This window comes from Phaethon aethereus (genome assembly GCF_964289735.1).
Source record: "Phaethon aethereus genome assembly, chromosome: 14".
In the NCBI taxonomy this organism is placed as follows: Eukaryota; Metazoa; Chordata; class Aves; order Phaethontiformes; family Phaethontidae; genus Phaethon; species Phaethon aethereus.
Genome location: NC_138590.1, coordinates 233,596 through 246,866, shown reverse-complemented (window position 1 = coordinate 246,866; position 13,271 = coordinate 233,596). Strand labels below are relative to the sequence as shown.

Below are 13,271 nucleotides of genomic sequence, written 5' to 3'. Positions count from 1 at the left end.
GCTCTAATTATTCCCACTTGTTTCTATTTTCCTCCCTCTACTATCTCCACATCAGGATTTTTGTTTCCCTAAGGCAGATAAAGTGGTTTATGTACTATCTCTGAGACTCATTGCTTGCTTCCTTCTGAAGAGATCTCTTACCCCTTCCCAATTATAAATTTCTAGATATGGTGCCCATTTGTTCAGTGTTTATACAGCACTCCCTTATGCCCTGGTCAAAATGGTCTTCAGGCTCTACTGAGGCTGGTCAGCAATGCTGTCACCTTCATCATCTGTCTGCTCCTTTGTGTCACACATACACACCCACAAAGTGACGTTCATACAGTGTAAGTAATTCCATAACTCAGTCTGTTTGCACCAAAACGTACTGTTTACTTGACTTTAAGACATAATATTAGATACTGAAAGATTCGTCTCTTAATGAATGAGGTTATGGAGATGTTTGTTCAGCACACACCACTCTTCATTATAACATACAAGTCATTAAAGTTATTAAAGGTGGAGTACCAGTGATGCTCACAGTTAAGGTTTTCCATTAAGAATCCCTATTTTCAATTACGTGCAACTGCAACCAACTTCAACCTTTACATCGGAAGCTTTTGGTGGCAGGTATCTGTCCCAGATGCGAGGACTCTCTCCTCTTTCCATTCTGGTTAGGGAACATGGTTCAGGTGTTTCCCCTGCACAGCTTGCCAGTGCAAGAGGCTGTTCGTATTAAAATATTAAAACCAGGGGGGAAGGAGCCACGCAGTAGGTCATGGGGCTCCCTCCTGCCAGTTTGGAAAGCAACTCTTCCCACTTGTGTCCATGCAGATCACTGCAAGAGTTTGCACAAGGTACCAGGGGAAGCCTTAGCTTTTCCCCCATCTGATACGGATATACATTCCTCTGCCTAATTTCAGAGAGAGAGAATTTTACAGGTAGAAATGCTCCAATGCTATTTTGCCAGAATAATGATGAATGACAAAGCTAAAAGTCCATTCAGCCTGGCTCCCAGCTCACACAAAGCATCATTCTAACTTCAGCTTTACTGTTCCCATTGCATTTGGGAAACTCTCTACAAAAACTTAAGTTAAGATACTGAAAACTAACAACTTTGTACAAAGCCTTAACATTATTTTAACGTGTTTATTATATTTTTTTAAAAAAATAACATGCTGTGCTGTAAGACAGCACAGTCATTTCCATGGAATATCTGTTCCCTGAAACCAGGCATTTCCATTAGACTGCTCCATGAGAAAAGTTGGGCTAAGCCCAGTCATGCCCTTATCTATTTAAAGACGCCTTTTAATTCTGAACTTGCACTGCTGTTCAAGCTTTGAGCATACTCAGTAGGGGATTACTGCATTTTACATACTGTTCAAAGCCAATGGAAGAGAGGCTTCCAACAAGCTGATCCGAAGCAATCTAGCTTGATTGAACAGGAGCCAGCTGTGCACAGCTGCAAGCACCCAGTAGTCCCCTTCCACTCTCCTACGGTCTGCGTATGCTTCTGTAAATGATTCCCTATGCAGTTCACAACAGACACTCCTTATACCCCAGCAAATTCCAGTTTTAGTCATCCTAGATTGATTACCCAGTTCCAAACAAGACAAGGAAGCAATATTTAAAAAAAGGAAAATCATGACTAATTATAGTTTGTGCTTCCACCCTTCATGTCTAAGGGTTTCACATTTTTCAGTCTGATTTTGAATTTCCCATTCAACAGATCATATGCCTTAACTACATCTTGTTCAGAAACAGATGGAGTGGGAACAGATGAGTTGAAGCTTTTCCTATGTTTGCTTTTATTTTAGTGGTCAGTCATCTCATTGGGTCACTCTCAATATAGCTAAACCTAACTATTCTGCCCCGCCACCAAAGCACCACATACCTTAAAGCAAAAGAAATCCTGCAGCTTATATTAGCAGGATTATATATTAATACATTCCAGGGGCAGCAGTTTATAGTTCACGTGTCATTTTACTACTGCACTCAGGGAGGTGGATATGCACCAGGAGCTGTTTGAGAAGGAGACATGGGTTGAAGCATGCTGGCAGCATCTCTGGTGGGCAGCAGAACCTGTGCAAACTCAGCCTGACAGCACTGGAGCACACACAGAGACCAGGATTAGCGGCACTGGAAGCAGTCCAAACTGAGTCTTATGTAGGCCACAACAAGGGTAACTTTTACTCAGATGAACATTTGTAAGCCATAAACCTATTTACTTTAAGGAGCTAAAGGAAGAGAACAAAAAGTGCCACACTGTTTGCTTCCTCAAACCTGTCCATGGACTGGCCCAACACGTCCATCCTGCCCTGCTGAGGGGCAACGGGGTTTGTTCTGCACTTCAGGCCATGTTTACATTGAGTCTTCACTTTTTTTTTTTAATCTGTCAAGAGCTACAGCATATTACATTACCTCAGGCCAAGATAGTAACACAGCTTGAGAACAGCAGTTTCTGCATTGCCAGACACTTAACTAGATGGTAGATTTATACCATTGTTCATGCTTGATTCTTTAAAAAAAGAAAGGAATATACCTCGAAGCGTGTATTAAATATAGCACAACCCAAAATAATAAAATAGTACTGTGGTCTGCTTTTAAAGATCTTCATCAGTTCTTTTTGAAGGGTGAATCAACATAAATGGAATTTTTTTTTTTTTTAAAAAGCAAATGCCTCCTCTCTATCATACAGGAATTAATAACACTTGAGATTCAAACCATGAAGGGAAAACAGTGCAAATCTCCACAAGTAGTTTTTTCTCACTATCTCCCCGGCTTAGTGGTTTTGTCTTCTAATTTTGCTTTAGTGTAATTTTTTACTATGTAGCAATGAAGACGTGTAGCTTGTTTAAGAAAAGGAAACCCAAATGACTACAGCATGCCTACTAGCAGATGCACTTCAAATAGATTTTTTGCAGTCTAGGTTGTACCGTATTTGAAAGTTGCAAGCAGCAGAAAACAGAAACAATTTTTCCAATAATGGGAAATCAGGATCCATTTCCAAAGTTTTCTGTATTTTTAAGAATTCCCCACAAATTCTGAAGGAGGAACATTTTAAAAGGAAACAAAATAACCCCACAACATCAAATGAACACACAAACAAGCAAATGTTGGTGTGAACACTGTGGTCAAGCAATCCTAAAAAAGTTTCTATTTTAAAAAAAGTTATTTTCTATTGCTAAATCTTCTGTGATCAGAAATGTGAGCTTTGCAGTAGTAAATGAAGTGACATGGAGATACTGCTATACTCTGTTACGCAAACTTATATTTAACCTTCTCAGCAGCAGCCCTTCACTAAGAACCTATACGGGAAAACTAGCAAAATCTGGATACATCTCTCTTGAAAAGCAAATCCACAGCTGCAAGGAAAAAAAAATGCTTTGTGCCTTGCCCAAGAAGAAACCTTTGAAATGCTAAGTGAGGAGGAAGACCCAACTATCAACTTGTGGTTGTTAAATGGCACAGCCTTGGCTTCTGCACATCGCAAATCCAGCTACAACAAAGCATCACAGAAAGCAATGCAGCAAACATCACAGAAATGGACATAAAGATAACAGAGTCAAAAGAATTCAAGCATAACACTCATCCAGAGATATTTCTGGATGCTAGAGTTAAATTAGCTAGCACTAAAACAATCACACTGGTGTTTCCTAATCAGTAAGAACAAACTTTTTAGAACCAGCGTTTGTGGACCGAAAAGGCTGGATGATGTTTTGGAAAATAGTTTCTTCTCAGAAAGCCCGATTATTTTTTTTTCTAAACTGGCTGAAACATTCTGTTAATTCAGCAAATAGTTTTGAAGAAAACAAAAATAAAAATTCAAGACAGCAGTTGTAGCATTCCCGAGTTCAGCACTTCGCTATTTTACACAAGTTTAATAGAGACACAAAAAGCAATCTCATCCCACAGGACTGGTTTCCTCATACTTTACTTCAGTGTTTTAATTTAGGGGTCATGAATTAAACCCTCCTTCTTTCAGGCTTTGAACAGGCAGCTAGGTCAGAGGATGTCCAGACCAAATTCCTCATTCATATTAAGGCCATTCCACATAAAATATATATATTATGTTGACATACACATATCAGACCAGAGACTGACTCTAGGCATCTCCACTGAACAGCTGCAGGGTGCCTTGTCATATCCTGCCCTGCTGGCTAGATATCCATTGACACCACACCTGGAAGGGCATCTCCAAGCAAGACAGGGCTACAACAGGGACTGCTCCAGTACTCCTTTGGTCCAGTGCAGGAAAGCCATATTTGAATGCCCGTGCTAAACTGGAGAAAACAGCCCTATATTCTGTAACACTCAGTATTTCCCCAGGGATTTTAACCCTTGATTTCAACATTTCCTTTAGGAAATGGGGGAAAAGACTCAAAATACAGTACCTTAAATTCAATAAGCATTAAAATAAATGGAAGTTCCCTGCTGTTTCAGAGTACCAGAATGACATTTTAAATGCTTGGAGAACTTCAGAAATAAGAAAGTCACATTCTGTAATTTTTTTGCAAAGTCATTTGGCACAGCAAGCCACAAAAGCAGGAGCAGTTCAAGCTCCCCAAAGCATTTCATACTGGTCTAGTATGTATCCAAAGAGAACTCTGTACCACTGAAGCAACCTCTTTCTGGAGGTAGGGACAAAATGAAGGTTCCTTACTACGGCCCTCACTCCCCACAACAGTCAGACCTCCAAACTGCTGCCCTGGAAGTGCAAGACTTGTTGAAGGCTGTCATTTACATAACAGCACCCTGCCTCTGGATCACAGCAGATCAAACCGTCCTTTCGCGCAACAGTGGCACTCTGCACGACTAGTTTGTCTCTGTTCTGACCCTTACCTTCTCATTTCTCATCATACCTCATACCTTTAGATTTCATCACCTTTATGTTTACTCCTGTAAACGTAAAGGAGATTATGTAATAATAAAGATTATGTAATAAAAATTAAAATTATGTAATAATAAAATACATAAAGCTCCTTCCTCTGTGTTGTCTAGATAACAGTGAGGGAAAAAGTCAGTGATAAAGAAAAGACGAATGGAACAGATTTGTTTGAATGTCATACTCCTAGTCCCAACAGAAAAATGTTCTGAAAGAGGTAAATGTCTCCAGGCAAGGGAGACAAGCATCAAGTAAAAGCTCTATCACTAATCTTCTATCACAATGTGCATGGAGGCAGAGGGAGGACTATAACGAACAAGTTTATTTCAAATAGGGCTAAGTAAAACACCTGTTTTTTTTTTTTTAAATTAGCTATTATTTTTATTGTAAGACCCTTGTTTCTGCTGCTTATACATTTGACAAACACTGACTTCTCAGATTCATCCATTAAAGAAATGCACCTGTCTCCTACAACTCAGCAGATATACATCTTGCATGCAAGCCATGGAAATCTTTTCTTCTCTGAAGTTTCAGTATTGCACGGAGAAATTATGTAGAGCAGCAGGGCACGAGAGCTATAACTGGACCAAGATATCCAGGAGATTACAAATGAGCAGCCCAGGGCAGCAGGAATAAGATCAAGAACTAAGTGGGGGAAGGGCAGAGGGAGCACGTTTGAGAAGTCAGATGTCAAGTTGGAAAAGGAGCCTGTGCCCAAGAGAACAAGCTCCCTTTCTGAGCTGTAACAGAATCCAGGAATCCAGACTCCCAGTATCCCACTATTGTCAGCAGTTAACCACAAATCCCACTGACCAGCTGTGCTCCTCTCACACTCCTGACCAGCCAGGAAGAGGATGACAACTCTGCTGCGCCTTACTTCACTGCTCAAGTCAAAGGCACCTGTGCAGACTACTACTGCATTACCCCTGTGTGCATCATTTTGATTTTTGCTTTCTGTGACAGCTTTCTAAAAAGATCTTTCAAACTTTTATAGGCCCACTCACACATAACACTGTGAAGAACATCGTTCCGGCTGCAACAAAAGTGAGTAGTTCAAAATTGAGAAAAACCTGAAATAAAAGCCAACTGGGTGATGGAAAACCTTATGGCTTATGTACACGTGTCACACCAGGTAGCCTTGATTCCTCACACACCATCTCCCGTCTTATTCAACATACAGCATAAACAGTGGTCAATGAGCAAGCAGCTCGACACAAATTTTGTTTTCTTTGTAGTTCAGTGCCTGATGGTACTTACTAGACACACTAGAATTACGGTGGAAAATAAAATTTTCTGTTTTTCAATAGCTAGATAGAGGAGCTTCAAGATTATAAACTATATACTGAGCAGAGGCTGATAGCAACATGCTTGTCTCTGGGATTCATTTAAGTATTGCAGCACCTGTCAGCTTCTCAGCAGCTGGGCTTCAGCGCTGAACTCTGCACAAAGCCTTACCCAAGGAGATGGACGACAGAGAAGCCACTCGGATTTCACAGACCAGCCTATAGTTAGTAACTGAACCATAAAGATTAAGCCTTGCGTGTCCTTCAGTCCTCTGTGAGTTTTTTGAAGTGTGAGCGGGAAGCACAGTACAGCTACCATATTCTGCAGTGATCTGTGCTGGTAGAATCGAACACCAATCTATACTTTTACGAAAAGTAAAAATGCAGCTACTGCAGCTACATCAAGCTATGTGCAGTAGTGATTGCTGTCTTCAGGGGTTCAGGAGAAAGCTTACAATGATTTACGATGTCTCATTTTCAAACAAAACCAAGAGTCACAGTAAAAGCAGAAATGCATTTAAATCTCAGGAACAATCAAGAACATTTAATCCTCTCTCAGGTGTCACCTAAAATCTGAACACTCTTAGAAAAAAAAAGGTCAAAATCATATTGTTACAGCTGTCCCCATAAAAATACTACACTCACACAAAGTCATTTGTAGGGACAACTGTAATAATATACTATGCTTGCAGAAAACTTTGAACATAAAGCTGTGCTACAATATTTGCTTGATTTTTACTTTCTTGTATTTTATTTTTCTAAGTGTTCTCCCATTTGTTGTAGAAGTAAACTGATGATAAAGCAGTATCAAACCAAAACTGACTATTTTGGCACGGCACGAAAAACTGCAGTGCTGTCTTCACTGTGCCTAGCACAAGTGCTAGACATTTTTCTTCTGTAAATAAGAATCTTGTCCAGATTATGAGTTAAAAGAATGTAAAGGGAAAGATCTGAAATATTCAGACAGAATTCTGAAGCTTAAACTTTCAGCATAGTTCTCAAAGCAATATGATGATACCAGTTCACAAATAGCTTAAGCAGAAGTCCAGCATAGTGGTAGTTGTCTCAGGCTACGTAACAGGCCTTTCAAAAGAATATGAAGTAACAGAATTGAAATGTATTTGGCAAGATGCCACCACTCAGATGATATCCCAGACTCATGGATATGTACAGTACACAGCAATTCATCATCTCATACTATGTGGCACTGACATTTCTTGTGTCAAACCAAAAATAGCTATAGCAAAAGTAAATTGAGCCCCATATGTGGAGGCCAGTAAGGCCTCTGCATGTTATACATACTACAATATGTTAAAAAAAAAAAAAGACACAAAGTTGAGGAACAGCAAATGAGATTTTGGACTTTCACATTCACCAGCGGTGCAGGGAAAGCCTCTTGGAAAGGAAGGAGGTGCAAGATAGGGGTTCAGAGAACAAAAACCACACAACGGCCTTCCAAGTAGTGCAGAAGCGAGTACCAAGCTAGGCAGACTTCCTCCCAGGATGCAGAACATCATCACAGTTCCTCAAGCCTTCAAATTCCACGAAGACCTGAAGTATCTTATCCTACAGAAGTGTATGTACTAGCCTGTTGTATACACCCCAAACCACCAAAGCTGAAGAAAAAAACCAGAAACTCTATCAAAAGCCAGATTCTAAGTAGCAGCTTAAATGGGTGAAAAATGGAGAAAAAAACCAAAAAACAAACAAACAAACAAAAGTTGAGCACAGGAATAGAAGCACAAAACCTATTTCAAAGAATTTAGCTATTCAAGCAAGCTCTCAGAAGAGCACCAATAATCAGAGTTAACACTGATGCAGACCTCCACCCTTTCTGGACAACTGAAACCGAGTAGAGCTCTAACATAGTCGTGGTGAATGGTGTTAAATCCAGCTGGCAGCCGGTCACAAGCGGTGTTCCCCAGGGCTTGGTTCTGGGGCCAGTTTTCTTTAATATCTTTATCAATGATCCGGATGAGGGGATCAAGTGCTCCCTCAGTAAGTTTGCAGATGACACCAAGTTGGGTGGGAGTGTTGATCTGCTGGAGGTCAGGAAGGCTCTGCAGAGGGATCTGGACAGGCTGGATCGATGGGCCAAAGTCAACTGTATGAGGTTTAATAAGGCCAAGTGCAGGGTCCTGCACTTCAGTCACAACAACCCCATGCAACGCTACAGGCTTGGGGAAGAGTGGCTGGAGAGCTGCCCAGCAAAAAAGGACTTGGGGGTGCCAGCTGACAGCCGGCTGAACATGAGCCGGCAGTGTGCCCAGGTAAGTCAAGAAGGCCAACAGCATCCTGGCCTGTATCGGCAATAGTGTGGCCAGCAGGAGCAGGGCAGGGATTGTGCCCCCGTACTCGGCACTGGTGAGGCCGCATCTCAAATACTGTGTTCAGTTTTGGGCCCCTCACTACAAGAAGGACATTGAGGTGGTGGAGTCTGTCCAGCCAACGAAGCTGGTGAGGGGTCTGGAGCACAAGCCTTGTGGGGAGCGGCTCAGGGAACTGGGGTTGTTTAGTCTGGAGAAGAGGAGGCTGAGGGGAGACCTTGTCACTCTCTACAACTACCTGAAAGGGGGTTGTGGTGAGGTGGGTGTTGTTCTCTTCTCCCTAGTAACAAACGATAGGACGAGAGGAAATGGCCTCAAGTTGCGCCAGGGGAGGTTTAGATTGGATATTACGAAACATTTCTTTATGGAGAGAGTCGTCAAGCATTGGAACAGGCTGCTCAGGGAGGTGGTAGTCACCATCATTGGAAGTGTTCAAAAAACGTGTGGACGTGGCCCTTCGGGACATGGTTTAATGGGCATGGTGGTCTTGGGTTGATGGTTGGACTTGATGATCTTAAAGATCTTTTCCAACCTTAATGATTCTGTGATTTGCATGCTAGACTATGCAAAATAAACTGAGAGATAAACATCCCTTTGGTGGCTAAACTCCCACATCTATGCAAGCCAATGAAACCAACAAATTAAAAAGTCTGCAATTCCATTTCACAAAACATGGTTTATATGTCCAAAAGAACCATAATGACCACCTCCTTTGGTCTCCAGTGGAACACAAGATGCCAGACTGCGCTTGGATTGTAACTCTTGCTGAAGGGCTGCCCAGATTTCAGCAATCCACTCTTTACTAGGGGTTGGAGTGTGTTCCAGGAAGAGCCTTGTGTCTTTGGTGCGTGTTCTCCACACTAGGGAGTGACACAAATCACACCAAAGCATTAGTGACAATTGGCAAGGCAACCTCCAGCCCCATGGCCAGAACAGATAGAGCTCACAGAAATACGGTATCAAGACGGGGGGGCGAGTAAAAACTAACAAAAAGGAAAGAGTGGATGAGTAGTATTCAGAAGAAGAGCTCTCTCAATCTATATTTGCATAGCAACTAGTACAACAAAGCCCATGAGGGGTTCAGCTTTCAAATACTGTCATAATGCAAGTATTTTTCTGATGGCGCCTCTGACATCCCTGAGAGGTAAGAGCTGCCTGCCATGCCTAAGCCACCCTGCCTGGTCACGGAAAGGTAAGCAAAAGACGACTCCCCAGAAGATTGTCACTCCCGCAGCTGCTGCACACAAAGTGTAAATGGTTTAGAACACAAAGAAGGTAAGTGTCTCTTACTGCTATGTGAGAGGCAGATGCAGAAAGCAGGACAATGCATTTCAGCCAGCACCAAAACACCATCTGCTACCCACATCTGATTCACAAGCAGGATTACTTTATGATAAAAACCAATACACTCATATTTTTAAAGTATCTTGAGGCAATTCTCCACATGTGAGAATTCTGTACTTTGGGATTTTAAAAAAGCTTCACAAAATTTGTTAACTCCAGAATTATCTTCTGCACTTTGTCTAGTCTGCTCTGTGACAAAATCAAACAGAAAAAAAAACTTATGAGTCGTCTCATGACTACTCCAAACATGAGTGTTTGTTACTCCTACAGCCTGGCTGTGTCAAATCAGTCACCTCCTGCAAGGGACCAAAATCGGTCTCTTTTTAAGGTACCAGGCACTAGCACACAAACTCAACATTTAATTCACCTACATGGAAAAGTTTGTTTACTGGGAGCCAAAGGAGGGGACTGAACACCTCCATTAGCCTGGGTACAACTTCATCTGAAAACTCGCCACAAAGGGCAAACTACACACTATTCCTGGCTTCCTGGTCCTGCCATCTCCCTACAACTCAATCTGGAGATTGCGTGGTCTGATGGATCAGTGCACTTTTAGTCTGACCTGGCTCACCGCTCAGCCCTTTGATCACCCACTTTGACATGAAAAAAGTGGGGTAAACACAGGGTGGGGGAAGAGGTCAATACAATCACCCCTTCTGGCAGCAGTCAGTCAGATTCAGTGTTTTGCAAAACCACATCCCAAGCTGAGCATAGTCATCACTGTTACCCAACCCACAAGAGAAAAATCACAGTATTCTTAAATCAGTAACGCAGAAATCTAGTGTGATATTTATCAAGTAAGCATGTTTCAGATTTGAAATCACTTTGTACGGTCTTCTATCAGAGGTTGCTGAAGTCAAACAGAAGTGCATTGTGGAAGTTAATCAAAACAGGTTACTTCTGGTTTCAGGTGTTTCTTTTGACAGCCATCCAACCCATGGAAGCACATGAGTGCACTGGGACTACCCGTATGAGCTTTATGCTCACTTCCAAGGGTTTAAAAAAATCTGTGCAACACCTGTTAGATCCATTTCCCTCGCATGAGGCTGCAAAGGGCATTTCTATAGAACATTTCTGCAAGCAAAGCCCTGAGCATATGAACTGTGCACAGGGGTTTTTCAAAGAGTCTAACATAAACTACATTGGAAATGACTGAAGCTGGACAGATTTGTGAGAGCCTTCTCACAAATACTGTTTGTCATTGGAACGCTGCTCTGCTAGTCTAGATTACAAACTTCCCAGAGGTGCCAGATGAGACCATCACAGCCAGGAGCAGAGCCAGCAAGCAAAACCACATAAATAACACTTATAACAGTCCTTCTTCAAGGCAGCCAGTAGCTAAAGCCAAGAGACAAAACCTAGGGAGATTGTTGGAATTAAGAACAACAAGTGACAATGAGAAAAATGAAACAACTAAACATGCTGAGAGAAAGCTAGCATATTCTTTGTAAAGGGAAGAGCCTCCTTACCCGGGCAGCAGCCCAGAAGTCTCTTACACACAGCGGCTGGGGGGCGGGGCGTGTGTCCCTGTGCACAGGGCTACAACCACTACCCCGCTCCGCTATAGAAGCCAGGTACGCCCAAGCAGGGAGCCAGCCACCCGCTCTCGGCACAACAAGAAAGCCTCCGCCGTCTGCCGCAGGCCAGGCAGGTACTCACATCCTCCCCACACCCTCGTACATGCGGGTCTCGTCCACCAGCATCATGACCTCCGTGTCGGTGAGGTGGGCGTGCTTCTTCGTCTTGCTCAGCTGCTCGATCTGGATGTCGGCCAGCTTCACTTTCTGCTGAGTGTCTATCACCTTGGCCTGCAGCTCGGTGAAGGCCTGGGGGAGAAAGCAGCGGCGATAAGGAGCGGCCCTGACAGGCCGCGGCCGGCCGGCCGGCCCCGCGCTACTGAGGCCGGGCGGAGGCGGCCGAACCGGCCCCGGGCTGCAGGGCAGGAGGAGACCGGGCAGGCGCGGCCCGGGACACGGGAAGAACACGCTACCCGCCACGAAGGGGATTCTACCTTCTTCAGCTCCAGGTCCACGGGCGCCGCCATCTTGTCCCCGCACGGCGCCGGCGCGGTGGGGTAGCGCCGGCACCGCGTCCTGGTGCGCATGCGCGGGGGGCGGAGGAAGCGCGCGGGTGTCCCTCGGCTGGGCGGGGCGTGTCGTGGGTTGCGGGGGTCTGTTACGGGCGTGGGGGCACCGGGTTGCGGTGTGAGGGACGAGGCCTCCCCGTCGGGACGATCCCGCGTGGGTGTCCCTGGCATGGCCACCGCAGAGGGAGGCGGGGGCCGCGCTGGGGGGCGAGACGCGGCCCCTGCGAGGGGGACGTGCCGAGGGCGAAGCCGGGGCAGAGCCCGCGGGCCCGGGTGCAGCTTGGTCCCCTGGCCAGCCCTGGGGTGCCCCCGAGCCCGGCGGTACCCAGCGGCGGGGACGCGCTCGCCCCGCGCTGCTGCCCGCTCCTCCTGACGGCGGCCATGGCCTGGCCACCCCTGCTGCCCACCAGCACCGGCAGTGGGCCCGTGGCCGGCCCCAGGACGGGGTCCCAGAGTCCGCAGAGCAGGGGCACCAGGGACAGACCAAAAAGCAGTATCGGGTGCTGAAAACAGAGCCAGGGCGGTGCTTCATTAGTGCTTCATCACACCCAGCAGCCAAACGTAGCCTCATCCTCCCGACCCACCGAGGGACTGGGGGTGCCAGCCATCTCGGATCCAGCGAAATGCCGAGGTTGAAGGTTGAAGTTGCTGCATGCTTGCTGGGCAGCGGCCCCAAGCCAGGCAGCAAGAGGCCTGAGGGGACAGCGGGCTCCCCATGGAGGGTTGGCAGTGCTGCGTCTTCTGCAGCAAGAGCTTTGGGCTGCCAACTGCCCCAGCACCCTGCCTCTCCCCACAAACAAATCACCTTCACTCCCTCCAGCACCAGAGCTTTCCTCAGAGCTTGCCCAGATGGGCTCGGGTAAGGGGTGAGATCATGATGAGGCCATCAGATGCCTTTTGGGTGAAGGTAGCAAAAACTGACGTGGCCAGCGTGCCGCTCTGCAGCCAGAGGCAGGCGGGGGGAACGTGCTGCAACACCCCTATTAAAAAGCAGAGTGCTTTTTAAGGGACGCTCAGCTCTTGTTTCCACCTGCTCCCAGAGTGCGGCCGCTCTTTTCAGAGCCTTCCCCAGCTCTTTCCAGCCATCGCAGCTGCCCACCCACCAGCCCCCTGGCTTTGCTACTGACCCAGTGCGGAGCTGGAGCTGGGGCACAGTCCTTGCTGCCTGCAAGGGCAGCTGCACCTCCGTATGAGGCCTTCCACTGTGCCCCCAACTCCACAGACATCTGGGGGATTTGTGTCACCCTCTCTGCGGTGGCAACAAACCCACGGGAGATGCCTAACCTGTGGCAAAGCCCTTCCCAGGCTCGGGGCTTAGCAGCTCGGTGAGGAGTTGGGCAAAGCCAGCTACCCCAGTCGGGAGGAAA

At 45.6% G+C, this 13,271-nt stretch overlaps 1 protein-coding gene across 3 annotated transcripts in view; it reads right to left on the bottom strand.

Annotated features, from left to right (window-relative positions):
* Window positions 1–11,895, bottom strand: part of PFDN1 (prefoldin subunit 1) — a 33,373-nt gene extending 21,478 nt beyond the window's left edge. Inside the window, exons 1-2 of one of the 3 annotated variants that reach the window (XM_082006322.1) lie at window positions 11,830–11,895; window positions 11,478–11,644 (exon numbers count right to left, since the gene is read on the bottom strand). In XM_082006322.1, coding sequence (XP_081862448.1) covers window positions 11,478–11,644; window positions 11,830–11,862 — 200 coding nt within the window. In that variant the 5' untranslated portion in view covers window positions 11,863–11,895. The remainder of the gene's footprint in view (window positions 1–11,477; window positions 11,645–11,829) is intronic. The other 2 variants (XM_082006323.1, XM_082006324.1) reach the window with 2 other exon arrangements.
* Between the last annotated feature and the right edge of the window lie 1,376 nt (window positions 11,896–13,271).